Source organism: Panthera onca, chromosome F1 (assembly GCF_046562875.1).
Source record: "Panthera onca isolate mPanOnc1 chromosome F1, mPanOnc1 haplotype 2, whole genome shotgun sequence".
In the NCBI taxonomy this organism is placed as follows: domain Eukaryota; kingdom Metazoa; phylum Chordata; class Mammalia; order Carnivora; family Felidae; genus Panthera; species Panthera onca.
The window spans coordinates 33101674-33127293 of record NC_138355.1 but is presented as its reverse complement, the minus strand read 5'-3'; the positions used below and the strand labels follow the sequence as shown (position 1 = coordinate 33127293).

The 25620-nt window shown below is 37.7% G+C and overlaps 1 protein-coding gene across 15 annotated transcripts in view; it reads left to right on the top strand.

The window, feature by feature from the left end:
* Window positions 1–25620, top strand: part of RPS6KC1 (ribosomal protein S6 kinase C1) — a 317521-nt gene that overhangs the window by 119898 nt on the left and 172003 nt on the right. For all 15 annotated transcript variants that reach the window (XM_078440686.2, XM_078440687.2, XM_078440681.2 and 12 more), the window contains 2 exons: window positions 16965–17012; window positions 18188–18320. In XM_078440686.2, the coding sequence (XP_078296812.2) occupies window positions 16965–17012; window positions 18188–18320 (181 nt within the window). The remainder of the gene's footprint in view (window positions 1–16964; window positions 17013–18187; window positions 18321–25620) is intronic.

Genomic DNA, 25620 nt, shown 5'->3' with positions numbered 1-25620 from the left:
CCTCAAAAGGACTTTAAGGTCATCTGACCCATTGCATTACGGATCTTTTGGCCCATCTCTGGTGCCCCACTTTCAGTTTCAGGGCCTTTTATTTATCCATTTAACAAACTTCTTTTGAATGCTGTCCTGTGGCAGGCACTGTGTTAGGTGCTGGGAATATGATGCTACAAAGACGGTTTCTCTTTGGTCTAGCAGGAGAGATAAGTCAGTCTGTCAATTCTAAAGCGGCATAGAAGGGGCTGTAAAGAAGCATGAATAAAAATAGAGCTACTTATGCCTCAAAGTCCATTGTACACATTTGAAACTCAGAGGGTCTTTTTTTTCTCTTGAGCCAAATACTGCTGCGGTAAGTCTTAATACTCTCCTTCTCCAATAATCAGTTTGTAGTTATTTCAGGATAGTTAACGTTGTCTTTCCAATTGGTATTATTTTTATGTTTATTCCTTCTAGTTTTATTTTGCTTGCACTGGCCTAATTCCAGTCTGTTGAAGTATCTTTGGGTCTTCCTTGTACAAATTTTTATTTTTCTCAGGGTTAATAAATTACCCATTGTTTTTAATTTGCTTATTTTTTTTCTGTGTACCTATCACTTATTCCTAAACCCTCCGATACAACTTTAAAACATCTCAATACAATTAGGCACCTTGGGAAATCCATCAGATCTGTGGTTTTCTCAGAGCATTGTCTATTGGATACCCTCCTCGTTTGCTCCATCCTAGACTGGTTTGTCCCTTGGCCTGCTACATTGCTTACCTCTCATTCCTCCATTTTCTGTTATTCTGACACTTCCCTTCATCATTCTTGTATATTGTGTTTCAATTCCAGATCCTTTGTATGTGGCCTGTTTTTTTCCCCTCTCTCTTGCCGGAGGTCTCTAGAATCTTCTCTTTGTTCTGAGAACTCCAAATTTCCGAAATTTCACAATGATCTGTTTTGCTCTAGGATTTTTTTTTTTTTTTTCCTTTTGTTGAGCTGGGCATTTGGTAGCCTTCAATTTGGGTAACGCTCCAGATGTTTTGCTAGGAGACCTAATGAATGTCAGAATCTGTGTATCTTTTGGATCAATTGGTTTCCTTAGAAAAGAACCTTACCGTCTCCTACCTAGGGAGCTAGTCTAAGACCAGCAGCATTCTGGGAACCAGTGGTGGAAGGGGGACTGATGGCCTCACCAACTCAACGTGCAGGTTTTTCATAATGCCCTTGTTTTCAGTACACTCCTTGATTCCACTCTCAATGCCTATAGTATTTCAGAGAATAAACCTCTCGTCTTTTGCAGGGAGGAGGAGGGCAACTGCCTGGCTGGCTGTTTTCCCAGTCTTGTTTTCAGGAAATACCCGGTACCTCTTATTTTTGGAGTTCTGCAGTAAGAATTGGCTTGCTTTTTGTTGGTTTTCCTACCTAGAGACATTTGGCATGTTTTTTATCTTCTAAAATTTTGCCGTCTGTTCTCATCTCTCATGTTTTCTTTGTAGTTATCATTGTGTATCTTTTAAAGTTTCTTTACTGGTTATTTAGTGACATTTTTATGGGGGGTAGTGACCTATATTTAAGAGAGTGTTACATCTAATACATTGTATAGCCCATTTCACACCTCATAGCATCTGTAATTCTGACCAGCATGTCTTTGTTGACCTTTTTCAAGTTGTTAACAAATGTTTTCAGCAAAATAGGGAAGAGTCCTATAGGTGACGTACAGCTAGTGTAATTATTTCAGGTTGACCCAGTACCCTCTAGGTACTGGCGTTTACAGCTAACCTATCTTTCCTTCAGCTGTATTTCAGATTAAAATTTCGGCATCCCAAATTGTGTAAGTTTCAAAGTCTGCATTATTTTCTTTATCCCCCTTTTAAGATGTACCATCATGTGCCTCTAGTCTGCTTTTCCTCCAGTTCATTGTTAGCACTGCTGCCAGAATAATTCATAAAGCCGATGCTGTAGAAAAATGATCTTTCTGGGGCACCTGGGTGGCTCAGTTGGTTAAGTGTCCGACTTTGGCTCAGGTCATGCTCTCATAGTGCTTGAGTTCAAGCCCGGAATCAGGCTCCATGCTGAGAGTTCAGAGCCTGAAGCCTGCTTGGGGTTCTGTCTCCCTGTCTCTCTGCCCCTCCCCAACTCACACATGCTCTGTCTCTCTGTCTCTCAAAAATAAACAAACATTAAAAAAAAAAAGACCTTTCTAAAACTAAAAACTCTCTTGCTTAAAATCCTTTAATACTTTAACATAGTTTTCAGTTCTAACTTCTTAGCTAAGTCTACCAAGACCTTTGTGATCTCACCCCTATTTTCTGGATTGATTCTCAGATTGTCCAACACTCCCCTCCCTCACCCCCAGACCACCACAGTGTGCTCTCCTGGTTATAGCACTATTGAACTTGAAAGGTATAGAAAGCATCATGTTTCACACATGATGTACCTACCTGCCTGCCTAGGGTGACTTGCTTTTCTTCCTTACTTAATTTCATCTCATTCATAATTATTGTCCTTTTGGAAGGCTCCCTTGCTTACCTGTACTGTCTGATTTAAATATCTTTTGCTGTGTCCTTTTAATGTCTTTAACTTATTTGTCACAGCATTCATTCCTATTTTATGGTAGTTTTGTCTTTTTATTTTTTTTAAATGTTTATTCATTTTTGAGAGAGAGAGCGCATGAGCAGGTGCAGGGCAGAGAGAGAGGGGGACAGAGGATCCAAAGTGGGCTCCACGCTGACAGCAGTGAGCCTGATGCAGGGCTCGAACTCACAAGCTGTGATATCATGACCTGAGCTGGAGTCAGACGTTCAGCCAGCTGAGCCACCCAGGTGCCCCTGTACGGTAGCTTTGGTATTACTTCTGTGCCTCCCACAAGCCTTCAAATACCTTATATGATCAAGCCTTTTTCTTCTTTTTTTTAAATTAACGTTTTTATTTTGGCACAGTATTTACAGACATCTATTAGACAGAAAATGTAGTCTAAATCCTGTGCTCAACATATGTGTCTTTGGAGAATAAATCTCTAAAACATGTCAAACACCAGCTTATAACTGTATCTTATTTAATTTTGTATTTGGGGCATTTAGTGTAGTAGCTTGCAGATAACAGATACTCAATATATAAAACTGTTGAAAAAAATGAATGAATGAACAATACCTCCCTCCTCACATTATCTCTAAAAAAAGGGGAGGCCATTTATTCTGATTGGACTGTCTCCTCACCATTTCTCTGTATGTTTTTTTTTCCCTCCCATTTCTGTTTTGTTCATTTATTCATTCAGCAATGATTTACTGAGCTGCTGCCGTGCATCAAGTGTGGTATTAGCCACTGGAAGATACAATGGTGAACAAAATACACCTAATGTCTGCCCCCTCAGAGTTTATAATTCAGTGGGAAATATTAATAAACGGAGATACGGCCCAGGGTGAAAAGTGCTTTGTGTGAAGGAAGTGCACTAAGATACTGTGAGAACACACAGGAGGCCACCTTGCTTGGGGCTCTCCATGGGCTTCTTAAAGTAAGCAAAGCAAGGACAGGAGGGATGAGTAGGAAATGTTCGAAGCTGAAAGAATAGTATATACGTGCTTGTGGGAGTCTTTCAGAGCATGCTTTCTCCCTAACTACTTCAGCCCTTTCGATTCTTCTTTCTTGCCCATCTATATTTAGTCCCTTTTTCACAACTTAGCCGAAGCTTACCTCCTCCATGACTCTATGCTCATTTTTTCTGTCTTTGAATTAAGCTCAGCATTCAGTTGTGTATTATTTTCACTTGTATGACTTTAGTTGCCTTAAATATATCGTTAACCTGTCGTGGAGGGCAGGAACTGTATCTTACTCCTCTTTATTTTTTTCTGATAATGCCTGACTACATACAATGCTGTCCATTCAGTAGGGATTTAGTAAACGCTTGTTGATGGTAAAGGGATCGAAAAGAGACAGTTTATGTGTTTTAAGATTTCAAATACTCTGTGAATCTGCACCTCAAGATGTACCTTACCTGCTGGATCACACTAAGACGGGAGGAGGGTAGTTTGAACTGAAAATTGTCAAAACATTCCTCTCCATGCGCCACCTCCCCTTTTCCTTTTTCTCGGAGTACACCTGTATTCTAGATTATTGGGGTACTTTGTTGCAGTCATTGAAATTTTCAGTTTGGGAATGAGTGTTGTGTCTTTGTGTTTCATATGTGCTGTAAAATATTTTGGAATTTTTCAAAACATGGACGCATTGTATTCTTATATTAAATTATCTAGGTCGTATGAAAACACTTACATTTTAATCAGTACTAGAAGTTCAACTCCATCTGCTACAGAAGTACAAAGCTCATTTAAAACATTTAAAAATGATAGCATTTAAAGCTTCCTTGCTCTTGAGGCATTTTCTTCTGAATTGGAATCAGACTGCCTTTGACATTGTCAATTTAGTTGGATATGTATTGATTGACTTGAAGATGTAGCCTCTGTGTCCATCATTATTATAAGATAGCATTTATTAACTGAATACATACTATACTGATTCTGAACACTGTGTAAAAACTTGGTGGACATATTTGGTTTTTAAATTGCACTTTTCAGGGCCTATAAATTGATTGGAGCATATTGATTGGAGCACATCTGGCAGCAGAATGGAAATACTAAATCCGAGCATGAACGAATATAGTTTATATCAGTACTAGAGTATCAGGTTTTTCTAGCAAATGTAATAAGAAGGCTCTAAAGCTAAATAAAACAGACTATACTTAAACATTTTTTTAATGTTGGGGCGCCTGGGTGGCTCAGTAGGTTAAGCATCCGACTTCGGCTCAGGTCACGATCTCGCGGTATGTGGGTTCGAGCCCTGCGTCGGGCTCTGTGCTGACTACTCAGAGCCTGGAGCCTGCTTCAGATTCTGTGTCTCCCTCTCTCACTGACCCTCCCCCGTTCATGCTCTGTCTCTCTCTGTCTCAAAAATAAATAAACGTTAAAAAAAAATTTTTTTTAATGTTTATTTTTTGAGAGAGAGAGAGAAAGAGACAGCATGAGCGGGGGAGGGGCAGAGAGAGAGGGGGACACAGAATCTGAAGCAGGCTCCAGGCTCTGAGCTGTCAGGACAGAGCCCGACGCAGGGCTGGAACTCATGAACCTTGAAATCATGACCTGAGCTGAAGTCAGATGTTTGACCGACTGAGCCACCCGAGCGCCCGTATACTTTTAATTGAATTAATTTTCATCTGAATTTAACAGTGTCAAGTCATTATCCCAAGTGAACTTCAGAATTCAAACCAGAGAAATAAAATAAATGGTTTCATTATGGAATTGAATGGCATGAGCTGAACTTAGGCCTGCAAACCCAGAACTTCAGAGTTTTAACCTCTGTTTCGCATAATCTCTTTGTGGCCTTGGGCAAGTTGCTTCACAAAAACCAAAAACAGACAATCAAAATGAGAATGACAGAGGTGGAGAGATCTAGCTTTTAAAGCATTTGGATCTGAGAAGAGCCTCCTAAGTGGATGTTTTTTGTAGCTCTTCAACATTTCTGTTTTAAACCCAATTTTTCTGTCTTTTATATTCTGCCTTCTGCTACATTTATATCCAGTTTTCTTACAAAGACACACCATGTCCTTTGGAAACAGGTTTCATGAAGTAATAAGATGTATAGGCCTAGGATTTGAAAAATTATACAACGTAAAACTCTTCTTTCATATATGTATGTAAAAGACATTTTTGTGATAACTTTATTGTTCACTAGATCATTAGCCTCACATTCATGGTAGGAGACATCTTTGAGGAATGGCTTACATTCACTGACATTTGGCTAATAGGAATATAAGAGATTTTAAATTCATGTTTGCAGTTGAAATATTTACTCCCTGGATTATTTCCTGGAGAATCACATCTTTTTTGCATTGCTTCAGGGCTGGACTGGAGTTAGCTATTTGCCTAAAGATGAATAATCCAGGGGTTTGACTAAGTGACTTCTAGATGGGAAATGGAGAAACATTTTTTTGGATCCTTTTTATCTTTTCTGATCCTGATATTAGTCTGTTGAAAGAAGATTTGCCAACCCAATTTCAGTGCCTCTTGAAGGAATAAAACAGTGTAGGAAGGAGTGGCTTTTGCATTTTGAGTAAATTACTTGTATTTGCAGATCTGTTTTAGCACCACCAAAATATGCTTATTTGCTTTTTCTAATATGATTCATAATATATTCATAGTGATGGGATTCTGGGGTGATTGTAGGGGTTCAGAGCTGACAGCCAAGAAGGAATTCTTAAAGACGTCTGTGGTGCAAAAGTGATTTCATTAAAGCCTGGGACAGGACCTGTGGGCAGAAAGAGCTGCACTGGGGTTGTGAAGAATGACTGATTATATACCTTCAGGTTGGGAGGGGCTTAGGGATAGCCTAAGTCTCTAAGGAATTTTGGAAGCAAGATTTCCAGGATCTTGAGGGGCTCGCTGTTCTTAGGAAAATGCCATTTATTACCTTTTAGTAAAACCTCAGTCATGAGACCCTTCAGATTTGTATCAGGGGGCCATTAGCTTGGAGTATGATTGCCAACATATACTTGGGGGTTAAAGATAAAGGAGGTTTGCAAAGGAATTTTTATGTGTTTGAGGAGACTCATGGGATCCTGGGGGGTCAGGATAATGTTGAGCCAAGATTCCCTTTTGTCCCCAGCAAAATGTCATTGAGGCAGCTGAGTTCCTAGAGGAAGGTCACTCTGCCTGTTTCAAGGACTTGTCAAGGGAGTAGGCAGTAAGGGAATTTAATTTTTCATTTGCCTTTGTTTCCCACATCACCATGGCAAGTGCTTTTTAAACCCCCTTGCATCTTGATGAGGGTGGTATTAGGGCTCTAGGAAACGGAGTCTATAGATTTCTGGCGATTAGGTTATGGATAAGATTGCCTTTTTCTTGCAGTTTACTAAGTTGTCCGGGAACTGAAGGAGACTCCTTTCCTGCATGACTGTGGTCTCTATCAGTCAATCATTTGTTTTCTTTCCTTTCCTTTGTTCTTGGGCAGTCAGGAGTTTCCCAGGAATATCACACATATCCTACCTGGCAGGTGGGTTGGGGGGGTGTGCTGGCTTGTACTTTGCCCTCAGCTTGCCTTATGCTCCCTCATCAATAGCATATCTTCGAAGATGAATTTATTCTGGTAGCATTTATTTTTAGCTATCACAGTGACAAAGTATGGTCCTTAAAAAAATCACCATGATCATTATTGAAGTTACTAAGTACACAAAGGCGTAAATTGAGTTCACCTAGGTTGTGGAGATCATAGATAGTTGCACTCAACAGGTTAGGGCTATGTTCAGTTTAAATAGAGGGCAGGACAAATGGGCTTCATTATGACAGTTCTTATGGTATATAAATGCTTAATAATGCCCTGGTTTTAAATTAATTTATAACTAATTCCCTATGGAAGCTTTGAAGAATTTTTAAAAATATGGATTAATATAGAATTAATGCAAACCAAATACGTCTGTTGCCTTTTTAAAGCCAAGAATTAAAAGATGTTTTTGTTATTATTTTCTAAAAAATATTTTCTATATTGATTTTCTCCTAACTGCATTTAAAATATGGAAAAAAACCCCATAAAACCCAGAAAGCAAAAATGACATACAAGAAAGCTTCCTACTAGTTGATTTCTTTTAAGATGAATATATGCCAATTATTCAGTATTATGGTAGAATGTAGCCAGGTTCTTAAGATTCTCTGTTTTTAATATTTTAAGAGACGTGATAATATTTTGTTTCTATATGAAATATTGTGGCAAATAGAATCATTGCCTTAGAAATCAGGCTTTTTAATTGTTATTTTGTAGATATTTTTATAAAACTAATCTCAGAAAGTACATTTTCCTTGGGTAACATTTGGATTGTGGGTATGATGGTACCTAGAAACCTTTCAGAACAAAGTACCTTATATGACTGCATAAAAGAAACCTTGATTATTATTCATAGACTGATTAAAATACCTTAGCTTTTATATTTCATTTTATTCGTTGTATCCTTATTTTGAATAAAATTATGGGCCACTCTAAATGTGGCTAATCGGCCCCTGCACTTTTTTTTTAAAGGCAAAAAAATCATCACATTCACTTAATTTACTTAAGTCAATCCCATTAGAGGGAGTATGTCTCTTGTCTTTCTGTTCAACCACGAGAATCCCCTGTGACCTTGGGTATGTATTCTAAGAGGTGACTGATGGTTCATGATGTTCTGTATTTTCTGGGAGCTTGCCTGTTGCCTGCCTCTGGGTCCGTCATCCCCCTTATGCTGACTTAGGCAGTATTAGGCAGTCTCTTATCTTCGGGCTTTGATGCATATGTTCTGAAGGTGGCCACAGTGACTTTGGGTAGCAGCAGATGGTAAACCTTCAGGCTGCCACCGGCTGTACTGGGGTTAAGTTGGAAAGTTAACGTTTGATGAAGAATCAGTAGTGCATATGAAAGAGCTTTCACTGCTGAAGTATCTTTTAATTAAAACATTAGCATACTAAAACCTTTGCAAATGTCTGGGCATTTAAAGAAATCTAACATTAGTTGTTTTCTTATAGGGAAATTAGTTGTTTACCAGCTTAGTTTGGTGTTGCTTGCATCTCCTAATGTGGTTCTTTCCTCCCTTTTCCTGCGCCACTTTGCCTGTAGTTAAGACAAATACTAGATAAACTGACATAGGAAATGTTTTTAGTAGTTAAACGTACTTCTGTAAACCCTTAGAGGTTTTTTTTGAGTTCTCGTATTTTGAATCAGAATTGTGGATCTATTACCTCCGTACAATCCTGGTAGATTTGTTCTTTTGTTTCCGACCTTTGAAGAGATTGTGTGGTTGTATAGAAGCTTGAAGAACTCACCTTGCCTCAAAGAGATATTTCACCCTGTTCTAAATTGTTGGTGATTTTTTTTGACTTAGCCACCAGTCCACAGCGCAGTATCCTTTTTGGATTGTTTGTTCACCTACTTCATGATACTGTGCCATGGTTTGAAAGTCCTAGCACAAATAAAACACTGGTAAGACTCGTAAGGATTTTGTTGGTTTGTTTGTTTCCCTTAAATCCTTTATCCCCGGGGTACCTTTTAGGGGTGCCTGGGTGGCTCAATCGATTAAGCATCCAACTTTTGATGACTTTTCAGCTCAGGTCATGGGGTCATGAGATCAAGCCCAGCATTGGGCTCCACACTGGGCATGGAGCCTGCTTAGGATTCTCTCTCTCTCTGTCTCTCTCTCTCTCTCTGTCTCTCTCTCTCTCTCTCTCAAAAAAAAAAAAAAAATCTGGGGGTACCTTTCATGCTTTGTTAAATATAGATCCTTGAGGCTAGTAAAATGAAAATATCCTTGAGGTTACAGTTACAAAGTATCTATGTCAAATTTCACTCTTCATATTTGAATTCTTCGCAGTGAAATACTTTTGTGAGCATATGACCATGGAGGACAGATTGGTTTAATGGCATAACATGAGAGAAGTGCCTCTCCACAGTCTGGTCATGCTGATGCTCTTGTCACTGCAGCTTCTGATGGACAAAAACTGTAGACTCAACATCTTTTTAAAAAAAATTTTTTTAAAAGTTTATCATTTATTTTTGAGAGAGAGAGAGAGAGAGAGAGAGAGTCAGTCAGTGCGTGTGAGCCTGGGAGGGGCAGAGAGAGGGGGAGGATAGAGAATACTGAGCAGCCTCCGCACTTTCAGTGCAGAGCCAGACGCAGGGCTCCATGCGACAAACCATGAGATCATGACCTGAGCTGAAATCAAGAGTCGGATGATTACCTGACTGAGCCACTGAGGCCCCTTGTGGGCTCAACATCTTTTACTTTTGGAGTTGCTGGCGGTGGCACAGGGACTGTTGCTAGCCTTCTGATGTTAAGGCAAAAGAAAGTTAGGGCCCAGTAGGGAGAGTTGTTGGTATTAAAGGTTACCTAGTACTATTCCTTGTTTTCTGGTAGTTGGAATTTTATAAGAGATGTCATGAGAATAAGGTATGGAATTAAATAAGAGTGGAAATACAGTTTGAATACTAAGCATACAAAATGAGATGGGTTTTTGCAGTAAATAGAAATAACTTTATTATCATCACATGGTATCAGGGAGGAAGCAAAGATTTAGTGCCCTCGTTTTGTTGCTTAAAGCTGTTTCTGCGGAGGCACCTCGGTGACTCAGTTGGTTACGTTTCCAACTCTTGATCTCAGCTCAGGTCTTGATCTCAGGCTTGTGAGTTCAGTTCCCACATTGGGCTCCATGCTGGGCGTGAAGTCTATTAAAAAAAAATTCTGCATAAAAGTAAGATTACCAATTTCTGTAATACTGCCAAGATGGGTTCAGTTGATAATTTATCTAATAATGGTTAAGTTAGTTTTTAACAGAGGACAGTAAGTATATTCTTATCTGGCTGAAACTCTGTTGAGAAAAAGTGTCTTCAACTTGCAGAGTTGGGCTTCCATTTTTTCTCTGGCTTCTTTCTTATTGATCCCATTCTTTTCGAGATGTTTATTTATATGTGAATTCCCAGTAGTATAACTTAACACAACTTCTGAAGTCCATTCAGATTACATCTAGCAAACACAAATAGTAGTGTGATGTCATTAAGGGAAAGCCTGTGCTTGTCCGATATGACTACCTCTGTAGACTTTTTTTTTTTTTTAACTTTTATTAATTGTTCTAGAATCCTGTGAAGTAACTGGCACCAAAGTAGAGATAGATAGATATTCCCTCAAATTTACTCACATAATCTTTCTTTTGAAAGGAATTGGAGCTAAAGTTATTTTCAGAGACTTACATACATTGAATGTCAACATTTAAATTTGTAAACAGCTTCAAGAGTGGGTGACACTTAATCCTCACCAGAGGAAAGCCTTCACACTTCCTCACCACAATGATAGTGTCTTATAGGAGCATCTCTCTCTTTTCTCCAAATTTATTCTTCCTGTGCTTTAAGAAAAAATCATCTGATGCTTTTGATATATGGCCCCACCCCTCCTGTCTTCCCACAAGTGGTGCCTAGGTAAATATCAGGCCTTCCTTATTGTAATGGATAGAAAAACCTAGACTATCATCAGTTGAAGCCTTTCCTGCCACCGTTATGAAAGGAGAGTGGGCAAGTCTCATTGTGCTGGTGGAACTGAAGAACAGATGAGGCCAATCCTGAAGGGATAAGTTGTCTGCTTTTTCTGCCCCCCCCCAGTTAGAGGCAGTCATTCTATATATTACGTCGGGCAAAGATGGAGTAATCTCTTCTGTTAGACCATATGCTAATATAGTGCTGATAAGTGAGAGTGAAAAATGAAAGGGAGAAATACATTAATTGTATTCTCTCAATAAGGTATGTTATCCAAGGTAATTATTTCATGACAGTTTTAGTTAGAGTACTTGTTTTATCATGAAATAAAAGATGGTTTTAGGAGCCTTTTATTGGAAAAGACAATTGTATCAAATTAGTACCAAATTAGATTTTTGTCTTTATAAAGGTGAGCAAACCCATGAGCAGTTTTTAAATTGATGTGTTCTAGTCCACAAATGAACAAATTCTGTTTGAGGGTTAAAGAAGCTATTATTTTGTCCTTTATGCTGACAGCTTCATTACAGATTAGCCTACTGTTGGCATTAAAAAAATGTTTGGCTCCTTATGATCTTTGTGCATGCAACTATAATATTAATGCAGTGCCATAGCACTGTTCATTAAGAAATGACTTTAGATGAGGTTGAAGCGTGTAAATTTGGAAAGATACAGATGTTAAATGCAGTCGTTTCTCTTTGTATACAGCCGTATGGCTAATAATTTCCAAGTGGCTAAAGCTCTTGTTAGCAGGAGTGCTGGTGTGTTAAGAATGGCTCTATAAATAACTTTAAGAACTGAAGTTGAAGGTGCTTCTTTTAAAGACTATTGTTAACTAAACATTATTGCCAAACAGATGGAAAGCATTCACCAGCCTGATGTTTTTAGGTCTAATTATATTATCACCAGCCCTGTACGGCTCAGTTGAAGAGGTGTATCCAGAGGCCAATTTATAATCATTTAGCCAACACCTGTTTGGGAGAAATTGACAGTCAAAGGGCACATTTAAAAAAAAATCACATATGTTCTTGTGTTTATTGCCTCAATGTGAACGTTGTCTAGTTGCAAACAAACTTGGTAGGAGAAGAAAGTAAATGCAAACAGAGCATCACTTCCCAGCCATGTTTGTCGATCTCAATTTGGTCTTTTTATCTGATCCACTTCATGCTTCATGGCTAAGTAAGATCAGCAAAGAATCACTCCTGATTCATGTGGATATATTCTGTTCAGCCAGTTAAGAGGTTTCTGGTAGACAAAAGAAATTCTTTTGTACATCTTCCATACCTTTTATCTCGTGAAATGTTTTCTGTTTCATAGAGATGTATCTTATTTAAAGAACATTGACATTCTGGTGAGTGGCTTAAGACAGTCACAACTTGGTACCAAAACACAGAGGATTTAAGGAACACTACTTTACAAACTCGATAGAGGTTTATTAAGCTCTCTGCAAAGGCAGAGGGAGGACCGAAGTGTCTCCTTTTACACATATGACATGTTAAATGAAGTCTCAAAGTTCAAGCTCTTTGAATGTGGTTCCATGCTTTGGAGATTCAAGATTGCATATAGCCCAAGGGGAAATTATGGGGAGAATAGGTGTATTTTATCAGAAAATAGTTTGGACCTGATGTCCCCACTAACTCTTTCATTTTAGTGTTTTTTCCCTCTTTTGGCATATTTCTTTATTGAAAGATTTATATATATCTCTTCCATCTTCTTATCACCCATTATTAACCCAGAGCAGTCTGGCTTCTGCTCTAGCAGTTCACAGCATAATACAGTATTGAAAGTTACCAACAGTTTCCTAACTGCCTGAGGCAGTAATCGATTCTCAGTCTCAATAGTTTTCTGGATCTTTCTCTTTAGGCAAGGGGAACAAAAGGAAAAATAGACAAATGGGACAACATTAAACTAAAAAGCTTTTGTACAGGAAGGAGACCATCAATAAAATGAAAAAGCAGCCTACTGAATGGAAGAAGATATTTGCAAATGATATATCTGATAAGGGATTAATATCCAAAAATATAAATAACTCATACAACTCAACACCAAAAACAAATCTGATTAAAAAATGGGAGAGAACCCGAATAGACATTTTTCCCAAGGATACATACAGGTGGCCTACAGACATGAGAAAACATATCTAATCATCATGAGAATGCAAGTCAAAACCACAGCAAAGTATCACCTCATAATAATCAGAATGGCTAGTATTCAAAAGATAAGAAATAACAAGTGTTGGGGAGGATGTGGAGAAAAGGGAATACTCATGCACTGTTGGTGGGAATATACATTGGTACATCTGCTGTGGAAAACAGCATGGAGGTTCCTCAAAAAATTAAAAATAGAAATACTATATAATCCAGTAATTCCACTGTTGGGTATTTACCTGAAGAAAATAAAAACACTAATTCGAAGAGATTATATGCACCCCTATGTTTACTGAAATGTTATTTACGATAGCCAAGATATGGAAGCAACCTAAGTGTCCATCTATAGATGAATGGATAAAGAACATGTGGTGCATGTACACAGTGGAAAATTAGCCACAAAAAAGGATGACATCTTGCCATTCAGACAACATGGATGGAACTAGAGAATATTATGCTAAATGGCATAAATCAAAGACAAATGCCATTTGATTTCACTTATGTGTGCAATCTAGAAAACAACAAATGAACAAACGAAAAATAGTAACAGACTCATAAATATGGAGATACAAAGCTTGTGGTTGCCAGAGAGGAGGGTTGTTGGGGGTATAGGCGAAACAGGTGAACGGAATTAAGATGTACAGACTTACAGTTATAAAATAAATGACGAGAATAAAAAGGACAGCATAGGGAATATAGTCAATAATATTGTAATAACTTTGTATGGCAGACAGATGGTAACTACACTTATTGTGGTAAGCATTTCATAGTGTGTATGATATGATTGTTGAATCACTACTTGAAACTAACAATATTGTAGGTCAGCTATATTTTAATTTATTTAAAAAAAAATTTTTTTTTTAACGTTTACTTATTTTTGAGACAGAGAGAGACAGAGCATGAACAGGGGAGGGGCAGAGAGAGAGAGGGAGACACAGAATCTGAAACAGGCTCCGGGCTCTGAGCGGTCAGCACAGAGCCCGACGCGGGGCTCGAACTCACGGGCCGCGAGATCATGACCTGAGCCGAAGTCGGACGCTTAACCGACCAAGCCACCCAGGCGCCCCCAGCTATATTTTAATTTATAAAAAGCCAGTCACAAAGGAAAAATGGATATACCTATCTCATTGGATTGTTCAGTGCATTATATCGTTTAATTCTTTGAAATCCAGCACAGTATAAACATTTCGTTGGGGGTACAGTCTCATGTTTTTAGCTGTTATTTTGATGGAGAATGCTCAAATATGAAACTTTAGTCCCAACTTATTTTCTAAGCTCCCTTCACATATTGCCATCTGTCTTCTAAGCCTGAATTTGTTCACTATGTTTATTGAACATTTATTTACTATGTGATCGGGATGTGTTATGTGTTGGAGGAAATACAATTTCTGCCCTGTATTAGTTTTCTATTGCTGCCGTAACAAATCACCACAAACTTAGCATCTTCAAACAATTTAATTTATTATGTCAAGGTTCTTTGGACCAGAGGCCTGACGTGGGTCATATTGGGCTATAATCAAAGTGCCGGCACTGTTGTGTTCCTTACTGAAGACTCTGGGGAAAAACCCACTTTCAAGCTTATTCAGGTGGTAGGTTGAACTCTTTTCTTTGCCGTTGTAGGACTGAACTCTTCCTTACTGGCTATCAGCTGAACACTGGTCTTTGCTTCTAGAAGCTGTCTGCTCCTTCTCATGCTTGTTGGGAGCTGCCGGTGGCCTTTCTCCAGTGCTGACATGCGAGTGTCTGTATCTTAGCACCAGCAACTGTGTAACCCTCTCATACTTAACATCTCTCTGATTTCTCCTGCCCTTATCACTTCTGTGTTTCCACTTCTTGCCAGAGACAGTTCTCTGCTTTTCAGGGTTCATGGGACTTGATTGAGCCCCCTTGGTAATCCAAGATAATCTGTTTTAAGGTCTGTAGACCTTAATTACATCTGCAAAGTTCTTTTTGCCAGGAACGTAACATATTCACAGGTTCTGGAGATTAAGGTATGAACGTCCTTGGCGACCATTATTCTGCCTGTGATATACCCATGAAAAGCTTGAAATCTGGTTGGGAGATAGACACATGAACAAATAAAATCAACTTCAAGGGGTTGGTACTGTATACAGTGGGTGAATGAAGAAAGGAGAGAATCAGTGTTATTGAGAGACAGACATTTGAGCTGAATATGGGAAGATGAGTACTTGTTTTAAGGGGCTGTGGGGGGCATATGTCAGGGAGAAGAAGCAATAATAGTGATAGCAATAATAGTTAAATGGCGATACCAAGCATTTTTACAAGATTATTTCACTGAAATTCTCACAAATGGTACATGCTGTTATTATCTACCATTATGGTTTCTATAGATGAAGTTTTAATGTTTTCACATGTAGAATAGGAAGGGTAAAAGTATCTTATAGGTAGTTGAAAGAATTAACATTGATGGCTAAAGCATAGCACATAGTAAACACTTAGTACCTGGTAGGTAAAGAGAAATCAATCCCCTATCTATAGGCACTCTTCCTATCTGCCAAGGTGGGTGGGGGGAGGGGGTTGCTTGAGGGGGCAGTGGGTGAGATCATGCAGGGTCTTGAGGTGATTTTTTGGATTTATTGTTTTAAAAGAAAACACTGACTGCTATTTAGAGAACAGACCATAGGGCAGCAAATGAGGAAGTAGAGAAATCCGTTGGGAGACCATTGTTATAATCCAGGTAGATCTTTGTTTGGATCAGGGTAATAGCTGGCAAGTCAGTTCACATTTTGGGTACATTTTGAGGATAGAGCTGACAGGATTTGCTAATGGAAAAAGAGGAGCTAGGATGAGTCTTAGAGAAGTAGCACCAAAAGGGAGTCTTAAGTTGGAGCCTGAGTCATTGAGATCATTATACCAAGTTGCTACATAAGGGGTTTTAGGAAGAGAAATGAGACTTAGCAATGCCTGTATTTTTTTTTTTTTTTTTTTTTTTTTTACTTCCTGTTAACCATATATATTCCATAAGGGAAAATTTTTCCTTCTAAGAAATATATTTAATTTATTTTTTTAAGAAGTATATTTTAATTTTTTTTTTAACGTTTATTTATTTTTGAGACCGAGAGAGACAGAGCATGAACGGGGGAGGGTCAGAGAGAGGGAGACACAGAATCTGAAACAGGCTCCAGGCTCCGAGCTATCAGCACAGAGCCCGACGCGGGGCTCGAAGTCACGGACCGCGAGATCATGACCTGAGCCGAAGTCGGACGCTTAACCGACTGAGCCACCCAGGCGCCCCTAAGAAATATATTTAAAACAAATTTAGGAATTTGTTTTAAAATATATTTCTTAAAAAAATATATAAATAATTATATACATATATGTTCTCTCTATATAGAAATAAGTAAATATATAGAAATGTTTCTAAAATATGGAATTTTTAGAAAAGGAAACTATAATAAACCCACTTGAAAAAATGGTTTTTTTGACAGCATGCACGTGCAAGCGAGTTGGGGAGGGGCAGAAAGAGAGGGAGACGGAGAATCCCACACTGTGAGCACAGAGCCTGACTCAAGGCTCGAACTCACAAACTTGTGAGATCATGACCTAAGCCAAAATCAAGAGTCGGATGCTTAACCCATTGAGCCACCTATGAACCCCAGTAAAACCTACTCTAGATAAGACTGTTTTAAGCCTGTGATTTAGTTACTTAAAAAAAAAAAATCTATTCAGAAATTAACAACTTTGGTGGAGTCAATTCCAACACTCCCCATTCCCCAAACCTTTATAGTTTCAAAAAGTTACAAGTCCATGTTTCATTGTACTGTGAATGATTCATTACTCATGTCTTTTATGTAGGTTTTACTTGTAATGGACACAAGGACAGAGCAGACATTCATTTTAAAAGTAAGTAGAATTTGTATGTTGAATGAATTTAGGCATTTATTTTCAAATTACGCTTCTGAAAGAAAAATATTTAATGTTTTTTCTTGGGTATTTGAATGTTCTTTTGTATTTGTGGTGGTCTGTATTTATTTTACTTCCTGTTTTTTGTCACAGTTGATAAATACTTTATAGCATGCCTTTAGAGGTGGTCATTTGGATAAGTCGAAGACTCATTCCCTCATGTTTAAATATATAGTGTGCACTTTAAATATACCTCTAAAACATTTTGTGTAATTTGTGAGGACTGCACACAGTTACCCTTTGATTATGATTACAGTCCCTAAGAACTGAAATTTTGCCTTAAAGTCTCTGTTTCAGGTATTTGGGAAAGTGTTATCTACATTCCTGGCACTCTTTTTTTTTTTTTTTTTTTTTTTTTTTTTTTTTTTTTTTTTTTTTAATCTAAATTCTAGGAACAAGGAAAGAAACATCCCTCCATTTTGTAATTTCAAAATTGAAATGGCTTATGACAGTACATATTCTAAAATATCCTAATTTAATCATTTCTACAGCATCTAGAGTTAATCAATTTCAGATTAGTTTTATGTATTTTTTTCAGATTCTTACAGCATGGCAGTAAGTTACATTAACAAATTTCTTTCTGAGTATACTTTATCACTGGCATCTCCCCAGATTTTTAAACCAGGGTAAGACACCAGAAACTATACCCACCTTGTTCCTTTGGAGAAGTCTTCAAATAGTCTTTGTACTGTTTTTGGCCTGAAATTTTAAATCACCTGTTTCATCAGGAATACGTTTTGTGTCTCAGAAATTTGAATGATCTCACAATGTCTACTGTTTTAAAGATCTGTCTATATATGTAAAATAAAACTTAAGAAAAGGTCACAGAGAAATAACTGTGTATCATCCTGGTGACTTAGTTTGAGAGCATCTCTAATAAAAACACTGACCCACGTAATTGATTTTAATGGCAGCTTTGTGGCATCTTCCGTTCTCTGGATTCACGCCAGATGCCATCAGCAGAGCCTCCAGGGACTGAGGGGCATAGAGCAGCAGATGAGTGGTTTCTCTGAAGCCCAGAGTAACTCGGATAGATTAGTTTGGTTGATAAACACAGAGCACAGCAGGCTCCAAAGGCAACTGAGGGTACAACTGACCTTTTTGTTCTCTGTCAGGGTCTAAGGAAAAGCAGTGAATACAGCAGGAACAGAAAGACCATCATCCCCCGCTGTGTGCCCAACATGGTGTGTCTGCACAAGTACATCATTTCTGAGGAGTCGGTATTTCTTGTGCTGCAGCACGCGGAAGGTTAGTTTGTAGTTTAAATTGTTTATGGAGCAAAGAATGTCATCATCTCCTTAGCTCTTCCGTTTCCATAATGTCCTTCTTACTTCTGTCATGGCATGAGCAGATGAAACATATAAAACACGTGTAAGAAACTGTTTCCTTATTCCTCTGCTCTCTTTGAGTTGTGAGGGAAAACGAAAACCCAGGTGAGCAGCGGATTTCATTTGAACTACAGTAACCTTGTTAGATATACATAACTACTTACTTTCTCCTAGAATTGGTCTACTCTGATGAGAACTTTAAGGTGAAGGTGTGCTAAAAGAGCGAGGTTGTATTTTAGGGGTTTTATTTTGTTCTCTGCGAAAAGGATACATTAATGTTAGATGACTTAAAAAGCATCCCCTGAAGAATTAATTAATTACCTCCTTTTTTAGAATGCACGGGTATTTGCTTAACGTTTGACATTACCTGGTTATTCTGATCTGGGTTTTTACGAATTCAGCCATTGGCATCACATATGCGTACAAAGCAGAGGCATGGTGCCCTGCCTTCAAACTATTTATGAAATTTCAGCTCTTGGTAGAGGGAACAGGTGGCAAAAAAATACTATGTTTTGATTTGTTTTTGCCCTTTAATACCTGAATTTAAATAAATAGTCTTTTATTTAGAATGACTAAATACAGCATATAAATACAAACCCACAAAATAAACAGTCGCCTTTTGGCTTTTAAGAGGTGTTTTTTTAAATAGTAAAAAAAAATTAAATTATTTTCCATATTTCACGAAGGTGTTGTTATTATTTTTACATTACTGAGAATAAACAAGTGTTGTGTTTTACTAATAGGCATGGCATTTGAATTTAATGCATTTTCCCAGGAAAATGAGTCATTGCTTTGTGGAATGAGGTCTTTTATGATAACTAATGCAAGATTTTTGACGGGGGCAATAAACTATTAATATTGTTTATTATGAAGTACAGCACAAGATAACTACAGATGGAGGGAAGACCTCCATATGTAGTATTTAATAGGAAATTCAGAAGGGGCTCCATGGTCTCTCAGGTATTAAGAGAGTTAATTGCGTGTGTGAATTGGATAACTAATTCACCTTTGTTCAGACATTATAGACAGCTTTTATCTGAGGATACCAGTGCATTACAGACATTATTGAATTAGAGGTCATGTCATCTGATAGCGAAATACAGCCACCTCTGGTGTGGAACAAAATAACTTGCGTAGTAATAATCCATAATAATTTAGAACAAGGTCAGTAGGATGAATGTAATTATAGTCAATATTCTATTACCCAGGGTGGATTATTCATGTTGGAGATTATCTGTGGCAAATTTTCGATTCTAGTTTGCCTCTGCTGTTTGCAGCCTCTTCCTGTTCTTTCTCTTCCTTCTCCAGAACACACTTCCGGTTTTCTTCTGCCGTCTTCTCACTCTGTCTTAATACTTCTTAAAGCTGCTGTTGCAACTGTTTTTACTTTAGTTCTGAGAAAATCTTTATCAATTCAATTCTACTGTTTCAGATGATCTTTACCAAGCTTCTTTTCCTTTATTGTTGGCCATACCTGACTCTGAATGGCTACGTGATCATAGAATTTGCCCTGGATTATTTAAACTTGGTGAGGGAGGATCTCTTGTTGACTGTTCATTTCTGGTGCCTATTGTTTAATTTTAAGAAGATTTTATAACACAAAGATATTAAATTAAAGTGCAAATAGGGACCGTAGATTCATTTAACATTCAGCAAATTTATTGAGTGTGTATTATGTGCTAGACTCTCTCTTAGGTGAACAACACAGGAAAAGAGCTTGCCCTTTTGACACTTACATTCGTTCTTGTGGAGAGTCCAACAGAAAACCAAAAGCATGATAATATTGGCTAATAATAGGGACTCCACTGATCTCTAACAGAGAACTCTAAAATAGGATGACAGGGGGACTACTTTAGATTAGGTAGTCAAGGAAGCCTGCTCTAAGAAGGTGCCATTTAAGAGGAGTGCTGAATGACAACCATTTGGATGTAAGTGGGAGAGATCAATGTTAAGAAATCAAAAGCAAAAACAACGTTCGATAAACAAGAAAGGAGACAATTTGGTTGGAGTGTATGGTAGGTGAGGGCAGTCGTCGTATATGAGGCTATGGGAGAAATAGGCAGGAGTCTTGTACTGAAGGGTAAGGACTTTGGCTTTTATTCAAGTGCATTGGAAAACCCCTGGATATCTATCTAAAGCAGCGACAAGATCTGATTTACATTTTAAAAAGATCACTCTGGCTGTTGTATGGGGAATGGATTACAAACCGGCTACGAGCAATGTATAGTCTAGACGAGAGATAATGGTTCTAGCCCTTATGCTTTGAGGGTAGACTCAGTGGGACCTGTGATGGATTCTAGTTAGAGAATGAAGAATCTAGGCGAATTTTTTGGATTGCTCACTTGAGCAATCAAGTGAACTGTTTGACGGGCGGTGTGCTATCTTTTACATGTTAGTGGTATTTTCTTTGTTACCTCTGTGAATTAGAAGGTTGTGCATAAGTCACAAACACATTACTTTCATATGTATAAATAGCTATTCCTGAAAAATAAGTGTTGAACAATTGTTTTCTCTGTAATACAAATGCTTGAATATTTATGATTTGTGGCTTTAGCTTCCTCCCGCTTACAGGACTATTCAGGATTCACGTAAGTCTCTTGGACTCATTTTCCTTCCATTTTTAATTTGTTTAGTTAGAAACAAGTTGGCACTTACTGGGATACAGGCTTAGCTGTAACATGGCAGTGAGCAAAACCAATGAAGACTTTGCCCACATGGAGCTTACATTGAGAAGCAGAAAAGATAATAGGCAAATACATCAGTAAATATATGTCAGACGGAGATAAATTCTATGGAGAAATAAAAGAAGGAAAAGGGAATGCCAAAAGGGTGTGTGGGGGGGTTACTATTCTATCTAGAGTGGTCACCTTATTAAGAAAGGGACGTTTGGCCAGCGAACTGAAGGAAGTAAAGAGGCAGAATGTTGTGGATATGTAAGGGAAGAGCATCTTAGAAAGAGAGAACAAATAGGCCAGGAGCCAAGAGTGTATTTGGGGTATAAGAAATAGCAAGGTTACTGTGGCTGGAGCAGAATGGGAAGAGCTTGGGGAAGTGGGGAGGCCGGTGGGCAGATCTTCCTTCTGTGGGCTTATAGTTTGGTTTTTATTCTGAATAAAAAGGAAGTCACTGAGGGATATTGAGCAGAGGAGTGGCAAGATAGGGCTCACCCTGGCTGCTTTGTGGAAAATGTAGTCTAGGAGGGCAAAGGCAAAAGCAGGGAGACCAGTTTGGAAGTTTTTGTGGCAATCCGGGTGAAAATAATTGTAGCTCGCTCAAAGCATTAGAGGTGGAAGTGGTAAGACATGATGGTTAGATTCTGAATCTGTTTTGAAGATAGAACTGACCTGATTGTGCTTTACACGTCTGCAAGGTTTTTGGCTTAACTAACTAAAAGAATGGAGTTCCCATTTGTTAAGATGGGGAAAGCTGTGGGAGAGGTCGATTTCGAGGGAAAAAATCAGGGCTTCGGTTTGGGGCTTGTGAGTTTGAGATGCTTATTAAATATCCAGGTGGTGTTGAGTGGGCAGTTGGATATAGCAGACAGGCTTTTAGGAGAGAGATTTAAAATATTTATTGTTCCTATTAATGAATCCCTTATGTTAATTCTGTTTGGGAAGGAAAAGGTGAGAAAGTAATTGTATTCAGTCAAGGCCGTGTGTGTCGTTAAAACTTTAAGTTTCTAAGATTAGGGACTGTGTCATTTTCGTCATCTGTATCCCTGCATTTAGCAGAATACTTGGTGCACAGAAGGTGCTCAGTGCATAGTTGCTGGCTGCTGAGTCAGAGAAAAGGTGAATGCCTAGGTTAGAAGAAAATGATTGGAAAAGCCTGCACATGTGGATACATCAGAGAGATGAGGGACGGGAAAGAGTAACCCCAAATTACCTGGGGACCCCAGGGGTGAAATTATTCTTTTTTTATTAACAAGTTTTTTTTTATTACGAAACTAATATGTAAAGCAATACATTTGAACTATATATAGAAGTACATAAAATAAAAATAAAAAAATCTCCCCTCCTAGTCACTTTTATGCCCTGTTCCACTTTCTAAAAATAGGAGAAATTTTCCTCTGTGTATAAATATATTCTCTCTACCCGTCTAGTTAAAAAAAAAAAAAAGGATCCTACATATTGTTCTATAGCTTGTTTTCTTCCCCTATCTTAACAGTGTACGTTGGGTGACTTTCCCTAGCAGTATATATAGGTCTGTGTTAAGAGAGACCAGTGTAGTGATTAAAAACAAGGAATCTGGAGTCAGACTACTGTTAGCTTGTGTGACCTTGGGCAAGGTATTTAATGTTTTTGTGGCTCCATTCCCTTATCTGTAAAATAGGGATGATAGTTACCTACCTCATACAGTTGATGTGAAGATTAAGCAGTTCATATATGTGAAACACTTAGAATAGTACCTAGCACATGGTAAACGCTATGTAAGTACAGTAAAACCTTAATTTGCGAGCATGCGCCGTGCCGGAAACGTGCTTATAATCCAAAGCACTTGTGTATCAAAGTGAATTTCAAGAATCATTGGTTCAGTTGTGATCATGTGACATTCGGCGTCATGTAGTACTCTTATTGCAAGACATCGCTCGTTTATCAAGTTAAAAGTTATTAGAAATGTTTCTTCATCTTGCGGAACACTCGCAGAGCAAGTTACTTGCAATCCAAGGTTTTACTATATTTGCAAATATTGCTATTATTTCTTTGAATAAAGAATATTTGGTTTATAGACTTATCATAATTTTTTTAAACTATTCTCTTATTAATTGGTGTTTAAATTGTTTCTAGTACTTTTGCTTATATGTCTTTGTATACTTCTGTTTTCTTTTTTTGAGAACTATTTGTAGCATGAATTTCTTGAATTGGAATTCCTGGTTCAGAAAATGATTTTGAGCATTGTTCAGCAGTATTTTATCAGACCTGTTAATGTCAGGTCCTAATTCTGGCCAAGCAAATTTAACAAATATTCTTTGCAGTCTTTCAGAAAATCAGTAAAATTTAATGAGAGACACAGAGTTTTTATTAAACTTTATGAATTTCTAATTTCATAGCTTAAAATAGCTAATATCTCCAATTTTATATGCTTCAATGGCGCTTAGAAAGGTGTCATTTATATTTCTAAAGTGTTAAAAATTATAAATATGTTAGGTATTTTCTGTTTATATTTTGAGATTTCTCAATAACAGGGTTGTTTTTTTTAAATTTTTTTTTTTTTTTCAACGTTTATTTTATTTTTGGGACAGAGAGAGACAGAGCATGAACGGGGGAGGGACAGAGAGAGAGGGAGACACAGAATCGGAAACAGGCTCCAGGCTCTGAGCCATCAGCCCAGAGCCCGACGCGGGGCTCGAACTCACGGACCGTGAGATCGTGACCTGGCTGAAGTCGGACGCTTAACCGACTGCGCCACCCAGGCGCCCCCAGGGTTGTTTTTTTTAAAAAGGATAATGTTTTTAATGTTATAATAATAATGTCGACATTTGTGTAAGTTTGTCTATTAGGCCTAATCTTGGTAGAAAGGAAAACCTATTCAGCTTTTGTGGGTGACAAATTTCAATAGAAATAATGTGTTCTTGTAAGTTTTGTGATTTTCATGATTTTTGTAATTGATAAAAAATATGGGATAGGACTCAAGTTTTGTTTCCATAGCTCCATATCAAGCATTAAGTTTACCTGGGTACCTAGCAAACAATGGGAAAGGGCTAAAACAGTTTTGTTTTCTCTTGAAAAATGCAGTTTTTACAGTCTACTTTAGGATGCTTGTTTAGGCTAGGAATAAATTTTATAAAGAAAGTGTCAACCATCACATTTAAAAATTCTATGTAATAATGAAAAGAATGGAAATTAAGGGAGATGCCATATTTGATTAATCAAATCGGTCAACTTGGTAATATCCAATATAGGCAAGTTGCTATGAAGATGGCATTAATACACAGTGCTTATGGGAGTGGATTTGGGTACAGCCTTTCTGTAAATAGCGTCATAACACATAACAGAAGCATTAAAAATATTCATGCTTTTTGATCTAGTACTTGCATTTCTGGTATTCTATATTGATGAAATTGTCAGAGATGTCAAATACTTCCATGTGAAGGTACATACTATTTTAATTCTAATAGTAAAAGATTGGAAACAATGTAAATGTCCAACAATAGATGAACATCTATCCCATGGATATGCTGTATAGGCCATTCAAGTTCATAGTCTCATGAAAATTAGAAAATGTTCATGATGTGATGTTAGTCACAAATAAAAAGCCTGAAAATAAATGTACAAATAGTTAATGGTGTTTCTAGGTGATTTGTATATTTTTCTTTTTCTTTTTCTTTATTTAAATTGTTTATAATGAAGCCATATATTTGTTTTAAAATAGGAAGAAAGTATGATAAAAAATAATGACATTATTAATATTTATAGACCCTTATTCTTGAAAGGTTTTCAAAATACTTGGAAGGATACCATCTTTCTATAACCCAATTTAATAAATACTTATTTAATACATATTATTTTATATGCTAGGCAGAATCCTCTCCTTGTGGTCTGGTAAAGGAGATGATAAAGGCATAAAAGTAATATTAATGTGAAATAGAATATTTTAAATGTTGTAAGAGGGACTAAGTGATGTAAAAAACTCAGAGAAGATAGGAGTCATATCTGCTGAGGGGATATCAAAAAAATTGGTAAAAGAAAACAAATTCTGAGAGGCTGTCAAGAATAGTTGGGATTTTGACAAGCAGATGTTGGACAAACTAATAAGAAAGTAAATTCTTTAAGTGATAGGTATAGTTTGAGCAAAAGCCCAGCATGGGTTATATTTGGAGAAATCCAATTCAGATGAAGTATTTGATGAGTTGAGGGGGAGAACCAAATCATAGCTTGACACACTGTATTACTGAGGAGTTCAGTGCCTCTCTGGAGCTGGTATATCATTCAGGGGGTCGAGGGGATTTGGGTTCTTGAATGGAGAAATGATGTAAGATCTGTGCTAAAGTGGAAGATTCACTGGGCAGCAGTTAGTATGATAGAGTGATACAGGAAGGAGTTAAAGCAGGAATCTGGTTGTAACTATAAAGTTATTCCAAGGAGAATGGCCAAAGGAATCAATGGAAGAGGAAGACTATGTGAAACGTTATGTGAAACCTTATGGGTATATCCTATAGGACTTGGAAACTTGTCAGATGTAGAAAGAACAAGGGAGGAAAAAATAATCTTAAGTTTGGT